The sequence below is a fragment of the Triturus cristatus genome, chromosome 1_1, assembly GCF_964204655.1.
Source record: "Triturus cristatus chromosome 1_1, aTriCri1.1, whole genome shotgun sequence".
Taxonomy (NCBI): domain Eukaryota; kingdom Metazoa; phylum Chordata; class Amphibia; order Caudata; family Salamandridae; genus Triturus; species Triturus cristatus.
The window spans coordinates 1168160585-1168183323 of NC_140579.1; the positions used below are offsets into that span (position 1 = coordinate 1168160585).

The following is a 22739-nucleotide window of genomic DNA, read 5'->3' on the forward strand; positions in this document are numbered from 1 at the left end:
CATATATATATTTATACACACACACAGTATACATTAAATATATTAAGTAAATATTAAGTGGAAGCAGTATGAAAAATGTTCTTAAAGGCTACCAGTCTTGTATGTGTGTTCAGTCCTGTACTTGTGTAGGATTTCAAAAAGTGTTTTTCAAGCCTTAAGTTGCTGCTCTTCAAATATCCTGAAGAGGAATATTCTGAAGAAACGCTACTCTTCCTCCGTCAGCCATTGAGAAGCATTTGATAGGTTTGAATTGCAGTGTCTGACCTCTTCTTTTTTGTAGAAGGTCTAATTGTGCCTTTGCGACAGCATCCTTACTGTCCATTTGAACAGTATCATTCATTTTTTCATTCTCTGAAAACAAAAAATGGAGAAAAACAAAATGGTACTGCTCTGTGTGCTTTTAAACGTGGTTATATTTTCCCCTAGACCTTTTTCTACATGCAATAATACATTCAAACGACATGCTTTCCTGGCAATTCCCTCCTGCTCTCACTATAGCAGCAAACTTGTCCTTAATTCTGTGTGTATATTCTTTTTTTCCTCTCTCTCTCTCTCTCACCCTCTCCTGTACTGTTACCTGTTGTAAGACTTCTGGGCTGAGCCAAGGCAGGACCTTGATGCTGTATTTTGGAAAGTCATGCACCACCCGCACCCGCTGGCCATGGTTGATCATGCTGAGGATGCTACGCAGGCCCGACAGGTACACCTTCCCATCCACAGAGATCAGAATGTGACTTGCCTTCACACTCCTTTGAAGCAAATGGAAAACAATTCAAGTTGGGCCTTGAAGTCAATCACATCACCTTCCCCACATATCCTCCCTTCCACCACATGGGGGAGGTTTAACATATCACATAACGTGTATTTGCAAAGCACACGTTAGCTGCGACAGGTATTCTGGTGCTGAATAACAGGTGTTTATTGTTACCCAACTCAATGGTACATCGGTTTCTTAATCACTTCCGAGGTGTCTCCTGACATCAATATGTTGCTATGGCTTTAACAAACATTTAAAAATATTCCAGCATGCGCAGAGTGCCAACACGGATCGATTACACCAATTTCCTGCAGAGTTTAGGTAGGCAGTAGAAAGAACTGTTCATAGAAAACCACAAACCCACCCACTATAAACCTAGCCTAAAGCAGTGTACAGAAATGTTCAACAAATCAAGGGAGGAACTACTCTATGTTCCACAGTTTAACCTGTAGTATCATTGATGAGTGGCAGTCAAAGCACAAATATCACTCCTGTGATTTTTTTTTAGATCTAGCTTATTGAAAAAATAGAGCATCTTGCTTCAGTAATTAAAACATCAAGCTTTGTTACCTATGAACATATCCCATGTGGTGAATGTAGTCTAGTGCCTTCAGCACTCCCTGTAAGATGTATGCGATTGTCAGTTCACTCATGCCATCAACGAAATGGGTGCTGATAAGATCCTTTGCAGATCCTAGATAAAGGAAACGATGAAAAGTTTTTTTCTTATGAAATGCAGAATAAATATGCAAGTTATCTTCATTCCCTTCCCATCACCCACAACACATGTTTTCAATACAATTTTACAGAGCGAGCAGCATCACAAAAATATCACATGATCTATTAATCTCTCAGCCGAATTAGAACTCTGAATTTGGCCTCATCACGACCAGCAATGGGAGGACTAGCAAGTCCTTTGCCAGTTTGCGCAGGTTTATCTTTGGCGCCATCATAGGACCACCATCTTGATTCTCTCTGCACTAACACTGCCTGCATCAAAATCAAGGAATGGAGCCTATCAACATTTATGTCCAAAACATTTTTAATGGATTAATAAATTACTTAATTTCAGTAACAATATTTCTGTTGGATACTCTACCTGCAGATTCAAGTCCTTTTGGCCCGGTCAAGCGTCCTGACGGAATACTAAAAAAACAGCTATAGCTCACTTGCTCCACCAGGTGGCGCCACGGTTCCAGATCGGCTGTACATCATGAAGCTGCATAAGGCACCACCCTGAACCACTGACCTCAATTTACCATCCTTTTCCCCCCCATGCCCTAGAGGCGGAGATGAGACTGACGAGATTGACTTATCATGCAGTGCATGAATCTAGACAGGAACCTTCCTATGAAAACCGCAGGACTATTCCTCAGAACAGAGAGGGAGGGGGGGAAGGATCTGTGAGGAATCTGCAGGTTGACAAAGTATTCAACAGAAAGATCTTTACCAAAGGTAAGTAACTTGTTCTGCTGATGAAAACTTCTAACAGTCGACTCCTCAGCCCTTTAATCAATATCAAAATAATAACACCCAGGTGATGGGTCGGAGGAAACAGGTGGCAAAAAGGCTATCTCGGCAAACCTTATATTCCAGAAAACAGTGTATGGTCAAGGCGCAAGAAAAGTTGGTCATTCACGCAAATGCACGGATTCTGTCAATGTAGAAAGTAAGGGACCCTTCGATGTCGCAGTTCTTCCTCCTTGGTCGCATGAGGTGACAGGAAGAACACTGGAAAGGTAATGGCCTGGTCTACATGAAAAAGAGTGACCACCTTAGGACGACCGGACTAACTTGTATAGGAAAACGCAGGAAATGTAGTCAGAACAAGAAGGTCTGCAGCTCACTAGCAAGCCCAGCCAACCTGATGGCAATGAGAAAATACTCTTTAATGACAGCAGTCTCAAAGAACATCTCTGAATGGGTTCAAAGGAAGAATGCATCAATATGGGTACTGAATTAAGATCTCACTGCGAGGGAGGGGGGGACAAGTGTGTCAATAACAGTAGGAGATTTAAATAATGAAGGATAGTCTGGCAAAAAGAGTGAGGTCAAACGGCCCAAAATAACCTTTAACTTTTCCACAGGAAAGGCTTGCTGAGCAAGAAATAAAGCAAAATGTAAAATATCAAACTAGCATGCTGTGAGGGAACAAACATGCTGTGAGGGGGGATCAGTGTATACCCCCATGCATCAACAAACAGAGAACATTGCCCTTAAGAGAGAGATTTAGCGTATGGACGACAAACTCAGTGGATTACATCAACCACATTTAAGGACAGGTCAAAGGAACTCAAATTGCTCTGCTCAATTTCAAGGCATGGAGGTGGAGATTTGGTTTCAAGACCTGGAACTCCTCCTGCTGCAAAGGAAGGTCCGCCCTAACTGAAAAAGGAAGAGAGTAGAGATTTCGGTTAGAGGCAAAAGAGAGACAAGTAACACCCCCCCCCCCCCCCCCCCGAGGCCAATAGGTGCAATCTGATACATTTGCTCACAGTACCGTCTCGGCTTCCTCTGAACAGGAGGAATCAGTGGAATGGGAACAAACGTATAGCAGAGATGAAAGTTCCACCTCCAGCCAGACACATCTCCCACAAACAATTTCAACAAAGTTTCTTCCACCCTGTAGCAAGAAGGTCCACCACAGCGATCGCCCATAGTACTGAAAATAGGCTAAATTATCCCCAGGAGAAGCCGCCACTCATGCTCACTACGTGGTGCCACTTGAGGTAATCTGCACACACATGGAGGGACCCCACCAGAGGGTTCATCTCTATCCAAACATCTAAACCCTGGACCATGGCCTCAGCACCTCCAGAAACAGGAAGCATGAGCCCACAGTGACCTGCTTGTTGAGATATCATATTGAGGTCATGTTGTTTGGCAACATTTGGATTGACTGGCCACAGATGGAAGGCAGAAACACCTTGAGAGCCAGACACATGGCACAAAACTCGAGCAAATGGATGTGATACTTGGAGGGGGAGCAGGGACCTCTGATCTCCAGTGCACTCAAGATCACTGTCTCAGCCGGAGAAAATGCATCGGTCACACGATGGCCACTGCCAAAAGGGGGCACAAAGACAGACATTTCGGGACTACCACTTAAGAGCTTGTGCCTCTGTATGAGAAACCTAGTTTCACCATGATGTTCTGCGTTAAATGGGAAACCGCATTTACATCGCTTGTGCTACAACGCATGCGATTACAAAGCAGTCGTAACAACGACCGCATTGTAACAACACAAGTCATTTCATCGCAAGTCATTTCTACGACTTGCTGTAGGGGGAACGCTAAACTAAGGGATAGTATCATTTACTATTCCAACATCTTCCCTACTGTTGCACACGCTGGACATTGTTAAAATGCACTTCCTGCAGTCTTGACATCATGCTGGATACCACGGTCTTTGTCCAAGGAGCAGTACTATAAACGAACAGGTTTAGCTTCTGTGAGAATCCAAAGTAATTAAGGTGCAAAATATTCCCGATCTTCAAGTCAGACAAGGGATAAGTGCATTTGTGGTCTATTTCAGCTTCTAGATACATAATTTAAATAATGCATTTAAGTGCTGCAAGCAGCTGTACCCAAGTGATGCAACCATATGTATTTAGTCTTATGGTATGAGCATTAGTCCATATAGTTGTTACAGAAAATAGTCTTTCCCCTTACTTCCATGAATGGCTATGGTTCATGATATGCTATTGGAACTTTTTTTTTTTGTTAAGATGAAAACATAATAAAAAATGCAATAGGTCTCACCTTTGATTAAGTTAAAGCCATATGCTTTGCTAATGGTATTGTATAGCAAAGCAAATGGCTTTAACTTAATAAAAGGCGATACCTATTGCATTTTTAATGCTTGTTTTTCCTTGTTGCTTTTTTAAATAAATGGAAATGGGAGGAGACTGTAGCTGCAATTTGCTACCAGACCTCTCCTTTCGTGCGTATTTATGTAATTTGCGGTTTCAAAATTGCCATCTACCATCACAGATCAGAAAATTGTTCACCAGAGCTGTGAAGCAGGCACAGAGCATGGAGGCGCACGGGGTCACGGGGAGGACAGGGCTTCATTGTGCTTCACTAAGTACTTCACAGTTCTCTTGGGGGTAAATACAACCGACAATTCTATCATTAGTATGGTTTTAGCGCCTTGTTAAGGTCAGAAAGTGCTACACAGATGCGGACGGCATTAACATTCGCAGCATTGGGTCCAGCTCTGTAAACTGTGCTCCGTGCAGGGCGATCCAAGGTGTCACATCCTCGCCACTCTCCCAAGCTAAAAAAAAACAAATAATTCAGTTAGAGACAGGAAAGCACCGTGAATTAAGGGGTGCCATATTTCAGCCCTGCATGAAGTACGACGCAAGCAGAAAAATCAATAACTCGCTTATGTTCTTTTCGGAAGCACCGGGGAAAAGACAAATGTTATGGAAGAGACCGAGTGTTGGCAGCGCAGGGGAGAGCCCAGGAGCCTGGCTGCGGGGCGATGCCCACCGCGCTCGGTACACACTGGCAAAGCAGCTCCTCTGCAGGCCCGTCTGCCGACAGCGGCTTGTGTCAGAGGGGGACTGCTTAAGACGAGCGAAATGTCCCCGAACCCCACGCTGTTCAAGAAAATTAATGTGGCAATCTGTAGTGGTTAATAAAACGCACACAAAAACACACGCGCACGTACACTATCGCTCTCGCCCTCTGCTGCGCCAACCGATGCTTCAGGGTTAACCACGTAAAAAAAAAAATTGTGCTAATAAAGCTACAACTTCTAGAGTTATCTGGTGAAATAGCCCAGTAGGTTGAACACCTGCAGCATACAACATGCTGAACCAGCTCCCAGGGGGGTCCGCCGGACCCTTTAGTCTCTCCAAGGTGGACTTCGGGAGACAGACGGTGATGCGCATTACCGGAAGTGTTTCGAAGCCGATAGTCGAAGGCCGTAAATCTGTAAATGACATAAGTGCCTACTGGACGCAGAGCGGAAGACAGTGTGAGGTAACGGTGAGGTGGGTAGAGATATTTACAAACAGAGAAGCAGAGGAAATAGTTAAAGACAGGCGGGGCAGTTTGTGAGAGGGAAAAAGGGGTGGAGGGCGAGAAACACGGAGATGGATGAAAGAGACAGAGCGAAAGGTGGCGCGTCAGTGGAGAGAGAAAAAAAAAACCAAGCTCTCAGCTTTGTCAAAGGCAGCCGCTTGTTTATAATTGCATCGCGCTTTCACTTTAAGTGAAAGCGCGATGCAATTATAATGCAAAAATAAACACGCGACTGCCTTTGGCAAAGCCAAGTGATAACAAGAAAAGTGCGTAGCGGCTATTTAGGAGCCACTGTGTCCCGCCGCTAGTAAACGATGCAATCCTGGTAGGCGGGGCCAAAAGGAGACAGGGTGGTAACCAGGAGAGACTAAAAACCCTCCTGGACAAACAGAAAACACGGTTTTGCATATTTGGTGACGCAAAACGACGCGCACCAATGCAAATCACGGGCGCGAGCTGGGACACGGCTACTGGAATTGTATCGCTTTCAAGAAGCCCTCGTAGGACGAGCAGCGCATGCACTGCTTACTTCACGAGACCTAAAAAGGCAGTTATGGCTGACTAAAACCAAAAAAGGTCTTGTGAGTAGAGCCTAAAAATGCATTGGCTGTAAAAACATTTTGAGCATAAAACAGGGAACGATCTTATAATGATTATCTGAATACCTACTAAAGAATGATTTTTGCATCTTGATGGATCAGTTGTTTTTTTAGACACTGAAATCCATACTCTACCTAGAAATCAAGTACTTTTGTCTGGCAATTAGTTTCAACATGAATGCAAATTTCGACCTTGAAAAGTATGTAAACGGATTTAATTGAGAGCATGATGTAGACTATTACTCAATGTATAAAGTATAAATCTGAGTGCACTTCTAAAAGACAGACACCTTAAATGTAGTTATACCAAGGTAGGCAATCTTTGCTATGCAGCCATTTTCCATTAATCATTTAAACAGGACCAACACAAAGTGATTGAAATCGCTCTCGTCCAGCGGTGGTTTGGATATTCCGAACGTAAACTACCATCACTGTGCTCATTCAGAATCCGAAATCCACAATGAACCATTGTAATTATACAGCACTTCCTGCTTTGCCTTCATGAACAGTATTTGTGATCGAAAGTATAACTACTTTACAATCAATAGCACAATTATAGAGACGTTTTTTGGTGTGCCTTAGCCTGTGCAAGGCGTTCTACTACTGCTAGTGTCATAAAATCATAAACTGTTTTGCTGTTTCCTTTAGCCCATCGACTCTCACTCTAGCACAATGAAGTGCAAAACACTTGACCAACTAATAAAGTAATATGTTCTGGGTTGGCTGCAAGACGCATATTTTCCTAACATGGCAATGTTTTATTCAGAAATTATGGATCTAGTCATTTTAAGAGCCTGTGGGCCTTGTTGTCCCAATCAGATAGTTTTATTTTTTTATCATTGTTCTTTATTGATTTTAAATGACAACACCATGAATACAGTGTGAATACCAGCGCAAAACACTAATTACAGTTGAACTGTTGTATGCTTCTGACATGGCCTATCGTCGTTTTCCCTAGGTTAGCCTAATCATGTACGTTTTAGGCGACTTTAGTTTTGCACACGTTACTAAATAACATGCTTGCCTTTGTGCTACATTATATTTTCAAACAGAACCAGCACATGTTTTCGCATTTTATTTTTTTCCTGGGATTTAGTCTGAACAGCCACAGCAAGGTCAAACAACACTGACCAGAGAAAAACAACAAGGGGCACACACTAGCACCTACACATAATAGGAGAATGCAGCTGCTGCTTTGAATACACATCTCATCATAACTAAGGACAGGGTTCTGGAAAACAACAGACACACAGAGCGACGGTCCCTAGACAAGAGTGCTGCGTCAGCGGAGATGCATCACACCCACCTATGCATACTAAGGTATGGGGTCCACCACTAAACCAAGAGATGGAATATGCTACTTACCAGTATGCATCTGTTCTTGGCATGTAGAGCTGCAGAGCCACACACTAAGGATAAGATCGCCATCTGGTGTTGGGCTCGGATGATTGCAGGTTGTTGTTGTCTTCGGAAGAAGTCTTTGGTCACGAGATTGGGGACTCCTCCTCTGGACAACAGTGCGCATGGGCATCCACTCCATCCTCAGATTGTTTTTCGCCATGATGGGAAATGATGGAGTGTGTAAGAAGTAAAGAGAAAGGATGTCCATGTGTAGTGTAAGTAAGACAATGCTGGAACAGATACAGGTCCCGGGGAGACGGGTGGGCGTGTGTGGCTCTGCAGCTCTACATGCCAAGAACAGATGCATACTGGTAAGTAGCATATTCCGTTCGAGGCATATGAGCTGCAGATCACACACTAAGGATAGACTATATAGCAGTGTCTCCCCTAGCGATGGTCACCTGTATCGGTTGCAGCAGTTTGGAATAGAGTTTTTAAGACAGCTTGGCCTACTGAAGTTTGTTGTTTGGATTGCACATCAACACAGTAATGCTTAGTGAAGGTGTGTGTAGTAGACCATGTAGCTGCTTTGCAAATGTCTTCTAAGGGAATGTTCCCTAAGAATGCCATAGAGGCCCCTATTTTACGCGTGGAGTGCGCCCTAGGGGGAACGGTAAGAGTACGTTTAGCTTTTTGGTAACATATTTGGATACATTTGACTATCCATCTGGCGATACCCGATTTGGAAATAGGGTTGCCTTTGTGTGGTGGAGCGAAAGCAACAAATAGTTGCTTGGTTTTCCGAAAAGGTTTTGTTCTGTCGATGTAATAGAGCAAGGCTCTTTTAACATCTAAGGTATGAAGTGCCCTCTCGGCTACTGAGTCTGGATTAGGGAAGAAGACTGGCAGTTCCACAGACTGGTTTAGATGGAAAGGGGAAATGACTTTAGGGAGGAATTTTGGATTCGTCCTAAGAACCACTTTGTTCCGATGTAGTTGTAGGAAGGGTTCTTCTAGAGTTAGGGCTTGTATTTCACTTACTCTTCGCAGGGATGTGATTGCGATGAGGAAAGCCACTTTCCATGTTAGGAACTGCAGTTCGCATTTGTGCATTGGTTCAAATGGGGGACCCATGAGCCTTGTTAGAACAATGTTAAGGTTCCACACCGGGGAAGGTGGTAACCTTGGAGGAATGATTCTTTTAAGACCCTCCATAAATGCTTTAATGGCTGGTACCTTGAAGAGTGACAGGTGTTGTCTATTTTGCAAATAGGCAGCTAATGCCGCGAGATGTAGACGTATAGAGGAATACGCTAAATTGCATCTTTGTAAGTGTAATAAATAGCAAATGATGTTTTGGATGGAAGCATCCAGTGGTTGTATGTCATTGTTAGCGCAGTAAATGGCAAATCGTTTCCATTTTGCAACATAGCATGCCCTAGTAGTAGGTCTCCTGGCTTCTTTAATGATATTCATACAGTCTGGAGGAAGGTTGAGGTACCCGAACTCTAAGACTTCAGGAGCCAGATTGCCAAGTTCAGTGTTTGAGGATCTGGGTGTCTGATTTCTCCATGGTTCTGGGTTAAGAGATCCGGGGAGAGATGCAGTTTTTGATGTGGAACTAGTGATAGTTCCAAAAGTGTGGTGAACCAGGGTTGACGTGCCCAAGTGGGAGCCACTAGGATGAGTGTCAGCGACTGTTGTTTCAGTTTGCGTACCACAAATGGAATGAGAGGGAGAGGCGGAAAAGCGTACGCAAATCTGCCTGACCAGTTCATCCATATTGCATTGCCCTTTGACCGTGGGTGTGGGAACCTGGCGGCGAAGGTTGGGCATTTTGCGTTTTCTGGTGTGGCGAACATGTCTATGTCTGGTTGTCCCCACGTTTTGAAGAATGGGAGTAAGACTTTGGGGTGTAGTTCCCATTCGTGTATCTGCTGTGTGTGGCGACTTAAGAGGTCTGCCACCTGGTTCTGAACCCCTGGGAGGTGTTCTGCTAGTAGGTAGATGTTCCGGGGAATTGCCCATCTCCAAATTTGTTGCGCCAGTTGCAGAGAATGTGTCCCTCCTTGTTTCTGTATGTAATACATTGTGGTCATGTTGTCTGTGCGGATGAGGACAGTTTTGTTCTGGAGATGCACTTGGAAGGATTTCAGTGCTAGGAACACCGCTAGAAGTTCTAGGTGATTGATGTGGAACCGTTTTTGTTGAGTGGTCCACCGTCCCTGAGTGGTGTGTTGCAGGAGGTGGGCTCCTCACCCTGTGAGAGATGCGTCGGTGGTCAGCACAACTTGTGGAAGGGGCTCCAAGACCGACCGGCCGCCCTTTGGACAGGTTGATGGTGTTCCACCACTTCAGTGAGCGGCTGTCCACCAACACCAGATCGGTAAGTTGTCCGTGGGCCTGATTCCACTGTTGTGCTAGACATTCCTGTAAGGGACGCATTTGAAGGCGTGCGTAGGGTACTATGGAGATACATGACGCCATCATGCCTAAGAGTTGCATGAACACTCTTGCGGGAAGAGTGTTGTGTTTGAAATGTTTCTATCAGACTTTGTATGGTGGCTATCCTGGCTATGCTGGGAAAAGCTACGGCTTTGGCTGCGTCTATGGTGGCTCCCAGGTATTGTTGTACTTGGGACGGTTGTAGGTGAGACTTGGGATAGTTGATGGTAAATCCCAGGTTGTGCAGGGTGTGAATAGTGCGGTGAGTGTGGAGAACGCATTTGTCTAGAGTATTGGCTTTTATGAGCCAATCGTCCAGATAGGGGAAGACATGGATTTCTTGTCTCCTGAGGTATGCTGCCACAACTGCTAAGCATTTGGTGAACACCCTGGGTGCAGTTGTTACTCCGAATGGGAGAACTGTAAACTGATAGTGTTGACCGTCTACCACGAATCGTAGATACTTCCTGTGAGCGGGATGCATAGGGATGTGAAAGTATGCGTCCTTGAGGTCTAATGTGGCAAGGAAGTCTCCTTGTTGGAGTAATGGAAGGACCTGTTGGAGAGTGATCATGTGGAAATGATCTGATTGTATGTACTGGTTCAGAAGTCTGAGGTCCAGTATGGGTCTCAAGGTTTTGTCTTTTTTGGGAATGAGGAAGTATAGAGAATATACTCCTGTGCCCTGATGTTGTAGTGGAACAGGTTCTATTGCGTTTTTCTGAAGCAAAGACTGTATTTCCTGTTTGAGGAGCGTGAGGTGGTGAGGCGTCATGGGACGGTGTCTGGGTGGTATGTTTGGGGGTGGGTTTATGAGTTCGAGGCAGTAGCCAGATTGGATAATTTGTCTTACCCACCTGTCTGTAGTGGTGGTTTTCCAGACAGGTAGGAACTGTTGAAGTCTGCCCCGACTGGAGTGGAATGGTCTGGGGGGAGTTGTGGCAAGTCACTGTTTGGTGGCTGTAGAGGAACGGGTGTTGTTGTTGTTGCCCCGTCCTCGTCCTTTATTATTGTTTCCCCGATACCCTCCTCTAAAATATCCTGTTAGGGGATGTTTGACCTGATGTTTTGAATGTGGAAGAGTTGTCTGTTCCCAGATTTTTGGAAGCTCCTCTATAAAAGGAGCGCCGAAAGGAGCCTCGGGGTTGAGTGGACTGCAATGCTCCCATAGATTTTGCAGTTTCATTATCTTTTTTCATCTTTTCTAGGGCAGTGTCCACTGCCGGTCCTGATAGTTGCTCCTGATTAAAGGGTTGAGCAAGAATGGAGGTTTGTACTTCCGACTTGAAGCCGGAGATGCGGAGCCATGCGTGGCGTCTAAGCAAAACGCTTGTGTTAACTGCCCTAGAGGCGGTGTCCGCTGCGTCTAACGCACATTTAATGGAGGCATTAGATATTAGTTTGCCTTCTTGTATGAGGTCAGTGGCCTGTGTTTTAAAAGGTTCAGGCAGGTATTGCAAGAGATCCTCCAGTTGATCATAATGGGCTCTATCATAACGAGCCAATAGGGCCTGTGTATTGGCGATACGCCAGTGGTTAGCCGCTTGAGCGGCAACCCGTTTACCGGAAGCCTCCAGGAGTTTAGACTCCTTGTCTGGGGGCGGCGTATCTCCGGTTGTTTGGGAGTTGGCCCTTTTTCTGGCATTAGAGACGACTAGTGAGTCTAGGGGGAGTTGCGCCTTAATGTACGCAGGATCTTGTGGCGCTGGTCTGTATTTCTTCTCTATTCGGGGGTTGAGAACCCTGGCCCTGACAGGGTCTTTAAAGACCTCAGTGGCATGCTTTATCACTCCCTTGATCATGGGTAGAATATGGACTGTTTTCTGGGACTGCTCAAAGGTGTCGAGGAGAAAATCCTCCTCAGGAGTGTCGGTGTGCATGGTGACACCATGAAATGATGCTGCCCTGTTAATAAGCTGACCGAACCCTAAATGGTCATCAGGAGGGGAGGGTTTTGAGGGGTATGGAGCGGGGTCAGGCACGTCAGGCATCGGGTAAGTCCAGTCATCTACTGGTGCTGTGTCCGGGAGTGTAAAGGGATCAGTAGGATCAGTGGGATAAGTAAAGAAATCTGGGTCTCCCCCTCCCCCAAAATCATCATCATCCTGTGGAGGTGGTGTATGAGAAGGAGATGGTAGAGGTGCAGGCGGTGGTGTTGGGGGGGATGGAATAGGGGGTAATGTAGGAGAGAAAGGACGTAAGGGTGAAGGGGCACAGTCCTTCTTTGGAGGTGCTGGAGGAGGTGAGTCCAGCTTCCTTTTCTTGTAGGGCACCGCTGTGACATGTCCAGTTTTTGGATTTATGTAAATCCGTTGTTGATTAGGATCAGGTCGAAAGAGTTCCTCAGTGTCCGAAGGCGGCTGTGGCGCCGACTTTGTGTCTTTCTGGACGTGTTTGGGCACCGAAGATGTTTTGGGTGCCGAAGAACTTTTCGGTTCCGGTGGATTTTTCGGTGCCGAAGAACCTTTCGGTGCCGACGAGCCTTTCGGAGTCGGTGGAGATTTCAGCGCCGACGAACGTTTCGGTGCCGGTGGAGATGTCGGGACCGAGTGACGTTTCGGGTCCGATTGATTTTTCGGTCCCGAAGCCTGCTTTGGTGCCGAAGGCACAATGACGTGAGGTTTGCTCGATCCCGAGCCACCTGCAGGCTTACTTTTCTTCGGAGCCGGACCCGAGGGCGGGGCTTCAGAAGATGTTTTCGGTTCGCGACTGTGCCCAGTTGGCAAAGTCTTGACCAATGTCTTTTTGGGTGGTATTGGGGTAGGGGGGCTGGTACTCACAGGCTGCCCCGGATCTGAATCGTCGGCCTCGGACACGATTTGGAGATCTTCGGAGTCATCGTCAGGGACGTCCTGTGCAAAGAGGTCTTCTGGTTCCGGAACCGGCTTGGCCATGATATGGCGTCGAGCTCTCCGGTCCCGGATGGTTTTCTTTGAGCGGAATGCGGCGCAGGCTGGACAGCTGGATTCGTTGTGGTCTGGTGAAAGGCACAAATTACAGACCTCGTGGTGATCGCTATGAGGGAACTTTGGTCCACATTGGGGGCATTTTTTAAAGGGTGTCCTTTCCATCAGCCGCGTCCGGAGTCGGTCCGATATCGAGTTCGACGTAGAGTATTCAAGTTTTGAGAGTTGTAGTGATTGTAATAGGTTTTCTGCTGGAGCGGAAAAAAGTTCATCCAAACCCAATGGCGGAAAAAAACAATCTGAGGCTGGAGTGGATGCCCATGCGCACTGTTGTCCAGAGGAGGAGTCACCAATCTCGTGACCAAAGACTTCTTCCGAAGACAACAACAATCTGCAATCACCCGAGCCCAACACCAGATGGCGATCTTATCCTTAGTGTGTGATCTGCAGCTCATATGCCTCGAACCTATATTTTCTAACCACTTCGCTTCAATAGTACGGGAGGGTTTAGGCAGATGTCAGAAAACATGACAGGGCATTTTATTGTACATGGTTTACTAACCATGTCGATGACATTATTGACATGTATTGGTTTTAAAATTGTGGCACAAGTATTGCATCTTAGAGCACGATAGTTTAAATAAACATTGTAAACTTCCCTTGTGTCTCTTTTTTAACATATTGTGGACAAATGAGAGTGAGAGCGAAAGGGTGGTTCCTGTTACCGCGATCCCTGAGAGGGTCTAGAGTGTTATATTCTGGTGTGCCAAATCACTTGCGTCTCTGGAAAGGTTAGGAGGGCAAGTGAGGCACTATAGCCAGTTGGACTTGGGCTCATAGATACTGAAGTGGCATGGTGACTCAGTACCCTACATACTGATGTTCTACGGTTCCAAGCATAGTTCTGTTCCTGAGCAGAATCCCTGCAACAGAATGTCAAGAACAATGCCCAGTATCCAAACATATAAAAAATAAGACAAAACACAATATAACAGCTTCCCAGTTTAAACGAGAATGTTTCTTCCGGGTCAATGAGGGGGGAGTCAATCACAACAATCTAGAAAACCCTTTGCAGGAAAGAGGAGCATCAACACATACAAACACCCACCCAAAAACCTAGTGAGATTTTTTCACGTTCAAGAGTCTTTTCAGTTCCACTAGTTCACCGGATTGCCATGCATGCAAGCACAACTACCCCACCTGGGCTGGGCGAGAATGTTGTCAATGATATCATGTCCTAAAATCAAAAGTAGGCTCTCCAAAATAGAATTACACACTCAGAGGCCTGTATGGAACATCGGGACTTGCTGCACGTGTCAAACTGTACAATCTATGTTGGCTAGCCTCTTATTGAACTTCACCTTTTGTTCATATTCACTCTTCTTCCATACTTTGCACTTTAACCAAAAATCACTTCAATTTTAATGTACATTAGCCCTTGTCCAGTTAGTCAATTATGGAAGAAACCGGCTTGCTTGTGCTTCTTCCTCACTCCACATCACCCAGTGGGCATGAGCAGCTGTCTGCCTTTATAGTTCGTGACTCCGCAAGTGTCTTGTTGTCATATGCCCACCTACTTCCAATACAGCAATAATGTTCAGAACCCCATGCCTCTTTAGGTCTCGCCTGAGCCAGCGCTTATAGCGCTGCTCTGGCGAGAGTTTTAATAAGCAGGTTTTGGCAGTGCTAACCTAGTGGCTTTTTTCAAGCCTCCAGCTTGCGTTCGCGATGTCGAGCACGCGCACAGCTGCTATCCTGGTTTCTAGCATTCCTTTCCTCGCATGGCCAGCTTTCCTCCCCCTCTCTCACCCGCTCCTCCCCCTCCCTTACTGCACGGAAGAGTTTCGTGAGACAACAGACAACAGGCGCCACTGGGCTCGAAGCCAGACCGAGCCATCCGGCTTGATTAATGGCGGCATTTGCCAGTGTTACAAGATCGCAGTCTCACACCTCGGTTGTCCTTACCACATTAGTGCGGCCAGAGCTTCCGACATTGTAACTAGTGAACCACGTTCGAGTCCCGGCGTGGAGATATTAAGTGATTCTGGGCAAATCACTTAATATCTCCGCGGCTCAAAAAACATGAATGCGAGCTTGTGTGATGTAACTGATGCTCATATAACGCGCTCCAATATATTTGGATCAATACTGCCCAAAAAAAGTCCGAAACCTCGACACTCCGTGTTGGGTCTTGTGAGAAAGTGCCATCTTTCTTGCATAGTATGCCCCCACTTTTTGCTGAATTGCTGAATGTACTTTGACTGAGTGTGCCCTGGACTCCTGCCAATCAGGTGCCCAGGGCCTATGTTCCTTCCCTAAAACAAACCAAACCCAAATTGGCAAACCCTGGCCACATGTCATCCCCTGGTAAATGGTACCCTAGGTACCCAGGGCCTTGTGACCAGGGAAGGCCTCTAAGGGCTGCAGCACTCCTTGTGCCACCCTAAGAGGCCCTGTACCCTTACACACACACACACACACTGCCTTTGCAGGCTGGGTGTCTGGGTGCAAGACAAAACAAAGTCGACATGGCACACATCCCTGGGTGCCATGCCCATCACCTACACTGCCATGGCATACATCAGTCACCCCTCTAGCTGGGTGCCTTATGCCAATGGTGTGGGCACAGGAGCAGGAGCCCTGCGCCCCTACAGTGCCCAGGTCCATTCCTGGGCACTGTAAGTGCAGTGCTGCCATTTAAGAGTACATGGTGCTGAGAGCTCGTCAAACACGAGCTCCACAGCACCATAATGGCAACACTAAAGACTGAGAAGTTTGGTATCAAACTTCTCAGCACATTAAACCCACACTGATGTCAGTGTGGGATTTAATGTATCCAGCTCCCCAGAGGGCATCTTAGAGGTGCCCCCTTAAACCTAACCTACAATCCACGTCTGCTCTGAGGCTGCCTAGGCTGCCACCCAGCAGACATGTTGCTGGACACCTGGGTAGGAGAGCCCCTGCTCTCCTGGGCCTGCAACAATGCACATCCAGGGCGAGGTGCTAAATCTCCCCCAGGATGGGCAGGGGGAAGCTTCAAAGGCATGCCGCCTCTGTGAGCTTCCCCAGGCCCCTGCAACCCCCCACTCTGGCGGGAAGCTTTGGCCGGAAACCCCAAATAAGGACAGGGGATGTGCCAGCCTGCCAACCCCACCCCTCAGGTGGGGGGAGGCGAGGTGAAGCACATCTCCGGGCTCTCGCCATCTTGAAGATGGGGAGCCCTACCCTATCAGGACTAGGCTACTGCCCCCCTCCAACAGGAGAGAGGCAGGATAGGGGGTGTACCCACCCCAGGACAGGGACCCATTGGTCCCTGCCCTTCACCTACCTGCAACGCCCCTAAATCTAGTATTTAGGGGCACCCTGAACCTTCCTTCCCCAGATTCCAAATTCAAAACTACGAAGAGCAAGAAGAAAGAAGACCTGCCCTGCAGCTGCTAAAAAGAGGAAGACACCAACTGCTTTGGCCCCAGCCCTACCGGCCTGTCGACCCTCGAACCTGCTCCTGCTACAACCCGGCATCTCTTGTGGCCAGCAACCTCACCAACCCTGGAGGACCTGCCTACCTTCTGGCTCTAAGCCACTGGGACTCCCATGAGTAGAGGCTCTACTCAAAACCTACCTCTAATCCCTGGCAGCAGCCCAGAACCGCGAACCCAGCACACTCTGCACCAGCCAGGCCTGGCCAGTGCCGGAGTGAACAAAGACCCCGAGGACGACCCCACGGCGCCTGTGACCCAGAGTCCGGCACCCAAGGACCTCCCTCGACACTCCTGAAGAAGCCTGCAGCCTCAGAACAAGGTGCCCCCCCCCCTACCGCGATCAACAGAGGGTAAGATTTCCCGACACCAAAAGGCACCCCTTTACACGGCGCCCCGCGGCCCCCTGTGCCCAATCCCGGGGTACCTACCTATCCTCCAACTACCCAACTTACCTCTCGAAGTGGTGGTGGCACCTGAAGAGTCCTCGTCCCCGAGCTTGCAGTCTTTTTCTAAACCGGAGATTTCCCATTGAAATCAATTGAGCGCCCGAAGGCTCAAAAGCACTCTGCACCCAGCCGCCCGAGTGGCCCTGGCAGTGCAACCTCTACACCTACCTACTTCCCCACTTGCCCGGAGTAAGTGACCAGGAGGCCAGCTCCCACAGCCGCGTTGCTTGCCAGTCAGCAGCCACCAACCAAGGCCCCCTATCCCTCATAGGATAACATTAGGCCTAACTCTCTCTGCACCCGGCCGACCTAGAGTCGCTGAGGGTGAACCAACTGTACCTACCTGACCCTGGGGGACCCCTGAGTCTATGCCCAGAACCTCAACTCTGCCAGTCGAGTACTTACCCTTAAACCGCTAACTTTATTTTCCTCATAGGGTAACATTGACTGGCTTTTTCCTGAAATTTCTTCTAAGTGTGGACTTTACAAAACTTAAAATATTCACCAAAAATCAGCCGAGTAACGCAAATGAAATTACTCACCTGCTCTTAGGTGAGCTCCCAGTGCTGGATCTTGGTGCCCAGCACAGACTCTGAAAAATACTTACAACTTTACTTACCCTTAACCCAATTTTCTTCCACAGGAAACCATTGACTGTTTTTCTGTGAAATTTCTTTTAAGTGTCGATTTCTGCAATCTTTAAATATTCTTCAAAAATCGTATAATATCTGAAAACTTAATTACTTACCTGTTTTGGATCAAGGTCCCAGTACTGAGTATAGGCACCCAGTACTGGATTACAAAAGTAACGAGAACATACTGTACCTGCAACTTGAATTTTCTTCCATAGGGAATCATTGACTGTTTTCTTTGAAATATTTTCGAAGTGTCAACTTTTAAAATAGCAAAATATTGTTTAAAAATCATTACAGTAATTAAGTCGACTTTCATCACTTGATTCGGAGTACTGACCCAGGACTGAATCTAGGATCCAAAAGTGATCTAAAAAGTAATATGTTACAAATAACTTGAATTTACCATTGAGCTCAATGCATTGTTGTGTTTAAAAATAGAGTTGCCTACTGCAACCACTTGTAACTGGTTACAAAAGTCAATTGCATATTACAAAAGTATTTATATGAAACATCTCATTCTGAGAAAGTATATTTTAAATCCAAGTGTTGGTTCTAAAATAAAACGAGCCTATATTTTTTTATATATAAACCATTGGCCTAGAGTTCAGTTATTGAGTGTGTGAGACCATTTGCTGACTGAGTGTGTACAACAAATGCTTTACACTGTCCTGTGATACTGCCTTACTGCTCGACCAAGCTACCACTTTAGAGAGTAAGGTTATATCTAACTTTAACCTCTGTCAAAGCCTGGGGGACTGTGGACTTTGTACACCCTGTACCTATTAAGGAACAGTATATACAGAGCCACTTTCTCACAGGTCTGGCTTCCTCACTCCCTTCTTATTCAGGCTTTAAAGCAATAACACAGGGTCTCACAACTTTCACCTTTGAGTCTATTCCTGAGACCCTGGTGCTGTCCAGTGTATCTGAAGCTGACATGCGAATGACTCTGACCAGCCCCTATGGCCATTGAGCAATACAGCGGTCCAAGTAAAACGCAAGCATTTTAAAAATGCAATTACAACACAATATATAAACAAACATACTACCTCCCCTCTTTCCCTGCCCGTCCTACCAAAGTACACCGCCCTGATGCGGCCTGTCACGGATCGTTCGAAGGTTGCACACGTCCGTGGCTCCTCTCGTCCCCGCTGGATTTGTTCCGCTCTGGATTCATTCTCTGACCCGCTGCTGATCTCCCATTGACATCGCGACCGCAGCCTTACTCCTGCTCCATTAATTATCGGGCTGTTTACCGTTCCTCCCCCTCTCCGGACCCCTGTACCGGCTGCCCTCCCTGTGAAGTTTCGTCATTTCAATTTACACGGAACCCTGAGGGAGAGAATTCCCTCCCTTCGCACTTCACTGTGTAATCCACTCACAGCTGAATTCCCCGTTCTCTCGCCAGCGCCTTCTCTTCGTGCGCAAGAGCACTCCCAAATTAGGCGACCCAGGTCCTGATGATGATCCTAAATTGACAGGATCGAAACGCCGTCGACCACTATCCACCAGCCCAAACGTCTTTGGCGCATACAAACTTGGTTCATTGAAATAATGAAAAATACCAATTATACCACTGAGTAAATTGTTATATGAACCTTTTTATTGTATATATTGCTTCTTCTGCGCCGCTTGCTGTGGTTTCTTTCACGTTGTCACTTGCGCCGTTGTTTCACTTTCACTAGCACGAGCACTTTCTACACCTTCTCCACTAGGGTTGCCTGAGTATTCATACCCTGTTGTGCTCTTACTACTACTACTTGAAATTCTTTTGATCTTCTAAATATATGACGCCTATTGGCGCTTTGAAAAAACAACCCTAAAGTCTCCTCTCTTTTGTTTTTGTAATGTCTTGTACATACCATTTTAAATAATTCCAATATATCCTGCTGAGATATTGTCGAATTTACACTGATGCAGCCTGCGGCACAACAATCTGCTTCAGATGCCTGCTTTGTTTGCCTTCGGGAGTCAGGGGACATTTTCAAGAAAGCAAAAAATCTTTTTTTTTCATCTAAAGGAGGCAGCGGGGCGGAACGACGCCTTGGAGGAGCCGGTTAGACTGCGTAAGAGCATCTATTCTTACCACCACGAGCCCCCAGGGGCACAGCCAAGTGTGAGCGGGAGAGGTGGAGGGGCCGCCCTGAGATGTCTTCAGCTCCAGGGCCGCATTCCTGCCAAGCCGCACCGCACGGGAGCCAAGAGGATCCGGCCCGTCTCCGCGGCCTGCGCTGAGCGCCAAGCTCCTGGGTTTCACAGCACCAACTCTCTCACATATACCTAGCGATTCTAACAGAGTAGTAGGCACAGCAGCCTATCTTTGACATTTTCTTTTTCCCATGCGGACTTAGGGGCTTTTTACAAGGCCCTTGCGCCACTTTTGCATCATTTTAAACATGGGAAAAGTGACGCAAGAGTGGTGCAAGGGGCTTGTAAATCTGCCCCTTAATTTGTAAAAAACAACGAAATAAAATACGTGCAGGGGTCAACGTTTTTTTCTTGGAAGCTTGTGCCGCTGAATATCAAAGAATGCTTGGCCATGACGCCATCTGATGCCTCTTTACCTGAACACATTAACCTTCCTGTTCGTCCAAATTTCTAAGGGTCCTTTTCATTTCTTCTCTCTCCCTTTCCCACGGTTTGTAATCTTTGCCTGCTCTTTTCCTTGTCCCTTTTGCGTCTCTATGTCATTTCTGATGATAACAAGCATTGACATAGCCAATAGGTCTCGCCTTTGGGACCTTATAAGTGTTTAGCCATGCAACAGTTGATGTTGTTGTACCAATGATATTGTGTTGCATAACTAAATATTAGTTATCATTACAGAACCAGTTTTTCATCAGTTATTTATGGGTAACCAGTAGATTTAAACATTTGTATATTGATTTTCCGGTTACATTTACAGTGTATAATATGCACATTCTCCATCATAATTATACAGGACATATTGTTTCTTGTAACAAATAAATTTATTTAAGAGTCCATTCATCCGGGAGGTGCATAGTCGGCTACCTCCTGTATGTAACCTGCATGGAGGTTTCTTCGCATGGTGTCCGTTATTCTTTGGTTTACTACCGTGCGTACATTACATAGATCAGAGTCTGAATAGTGGGTTGCACATGCATGAGCCAGTAAACAGACAACTCGAAAGACAGGTTAAACAAACAACAGTAACCTCTGAGCGATTTGGTGGTAGTTTCCTTTTGGATATCTATCCCTCTCTATACTCCCCCATTTCCATTTCCATTGTTAGGTGTCTATGTTATGTGTTGCAGCCCCCATGTTTCCATACGTTGAGCGAGATGAGTAGGTGTTCGCGCAGACAATCGTTAATCTGTGGCCTTGTGAGCAATTTTCATGTTTATCAGCCAGTTGACCACTCTCAGTAGATCTACTGCATGGGGTGAAGTGTCATCAACGGCAGTGTGTTACCACTGAAGACCAGCCAGCTCACTATCAGCGCTTTGTGCATACACATAGGGTGTGGTGCTCCATAAATGTCATCTACAACGGGTTAAGTAATTTTGCCACGCAAGTGGTTGTAGGGGAATGTGACAAGTGGTAGAGAGTAGTGAAGGGATGTCTGCAGAGGCTATCCTTTAAGGGGTGTTTAAATTAAGTGTCTTTGTTATAGTCTGGGGTCCCCATGATAGCGCCTGCAACTTTCACTGCCCGACCCTCAGCACCTCAATAATAATTTTGGTAACCAGTTTTGCGAACTAGACCCAGAAAGGTAGATATGTTCTAGTGTCCAAATTTTTTGGCTAAGTTAAAAAATGGTCTTACATTTCTGCAATCTAACAATTAAAAGCGCAAGCACACCATCTGAGATGAAATGCAATCCCAACGGAAAAGGGGAAATAAAATTGGATTACAAGAGGTCTGTGTGCTAGTTTGGCAAATCCATCCTCTAACTCGTGATAAAAGTTTATTCAGCCTTTGCTACGTTTTCCTTGATGTTCAGTCCATCATTTTAACATGGATTAAGCGTTTATCCTCAAGTTATCCTAGTTTTACATCACCACACATTTCTGCAGAAGCAGCAACATGAATGACCTCCATGTGCTGTATCAGTTTCTCATCGGAGGTGTGATGAGGGAGGCTAATGCAGAAGGAAGGAGGCCTTCAATTGCAGTTCCCATGCCCATTTCATAACTACAGCACAATGAGCAGCGACTACAATAAAACTTCCATCAGCAGTTTCCTTCACTACTTACCATACCCCATGAATGAAGTGACCACCCAGAGTTCATTATCTGCTATTAAGGTTGCTTTGTATGGCACAATGTTCGGGTGATGGAAAAGCTTTGATACGTGGAGCTCGCTCTGAAAGGACAATAGGAGCATTAGTGAAGTATTATACAAAGTATGTAATATCATTGCAGTAACAGGAGTTAACAGAATCACTTTACAGTCACTGGGACAAAGTAATTTGCTGAAGATCAGACCATGGAAACAGTTTTAATTCCCAAAAATCACTAGTGGGTTTTCAACCATACAAGTCTGCCTCTTCAAAAACCAAAAGACAATAGGCCATGCTGCTAGAGATTTGAAGTTAATTCCTGTTTCCTTTTAGGTGAAATACTCACACTGACAAAACTCACTCCTACTTCATGAGGCCACCATCCATTAATTTTCTAATTGATTCCCCTTACCACGGTGCGTCACAAAATGTAACAAAAAAAGAAAAAAAGACTTGTAGCATGCAATCTGGAGGATGAAATGTGAGAAATCCTCAAGATATGTGAAGAATACTCAAGATTAGGGAATCATCCTTTCTTTAGGAGTGTCCATGTTCATCTGATTTGGGGTGAAAAGTCCTCTGTGTGGCTTTCCAAAGTGGAGATGGACCACCCTTTACATTTTCTGGATAGCTGAATGTTTTTCTAGGGTAAGCCCCTACAATCATGCAAGTCCACTGGAATGGATCTGCTCTGGTGCTAGGGGGCACCTAAAGTGTACCCATTACAGAGTCTACTGCTCCCTCTACTCATGAAATGTGGGACTGACGGTGATGCCAATGTGATTTCTATTCAGAGACCAAGGCCTTTTTAACTGTACCTTATCTGGAGAACTGTCACATGGTGCCCTGTA

At 46.1% G+C, this 22739-nt stretch overlaps 1 protein-coding gene across 6 annotated transcripts in view; it reads right to left on the reverse strand.

Annotated features, from left to right (window-relative positions):
• Positions 1-22739, reverse strand: part of LOC146871802 (STE20-related kinase adapter protein alpha-like) — a 302580-nt gene that overhangs the window by 161926 nt on the left and 117915 nt on the right. For all 6 annotated transcript variants that reach the window (XR_014981078.1, XM_085651482.1, XM_085651464.1 and 3 more), the window contains 3 exons: positions 21863-21971; positions 1328-1451; positions 578-749 (listed from right to left, as the gene is read on the reverse strand). Coding sequence is in view for 5 of the 6 variants with exons in the window: in XM_085651482.1 (XP_085507608.1) it covers positions 578-749; positions 1328-1451; positions 21863-21971 (405 nt within the window). In the remaining variant the exon portion in view is untranslated. The remainder of the gene's footprint in view (positions 1-577; positions 750-1327; positions 1452-21862; positions 21972-22739) is intronic.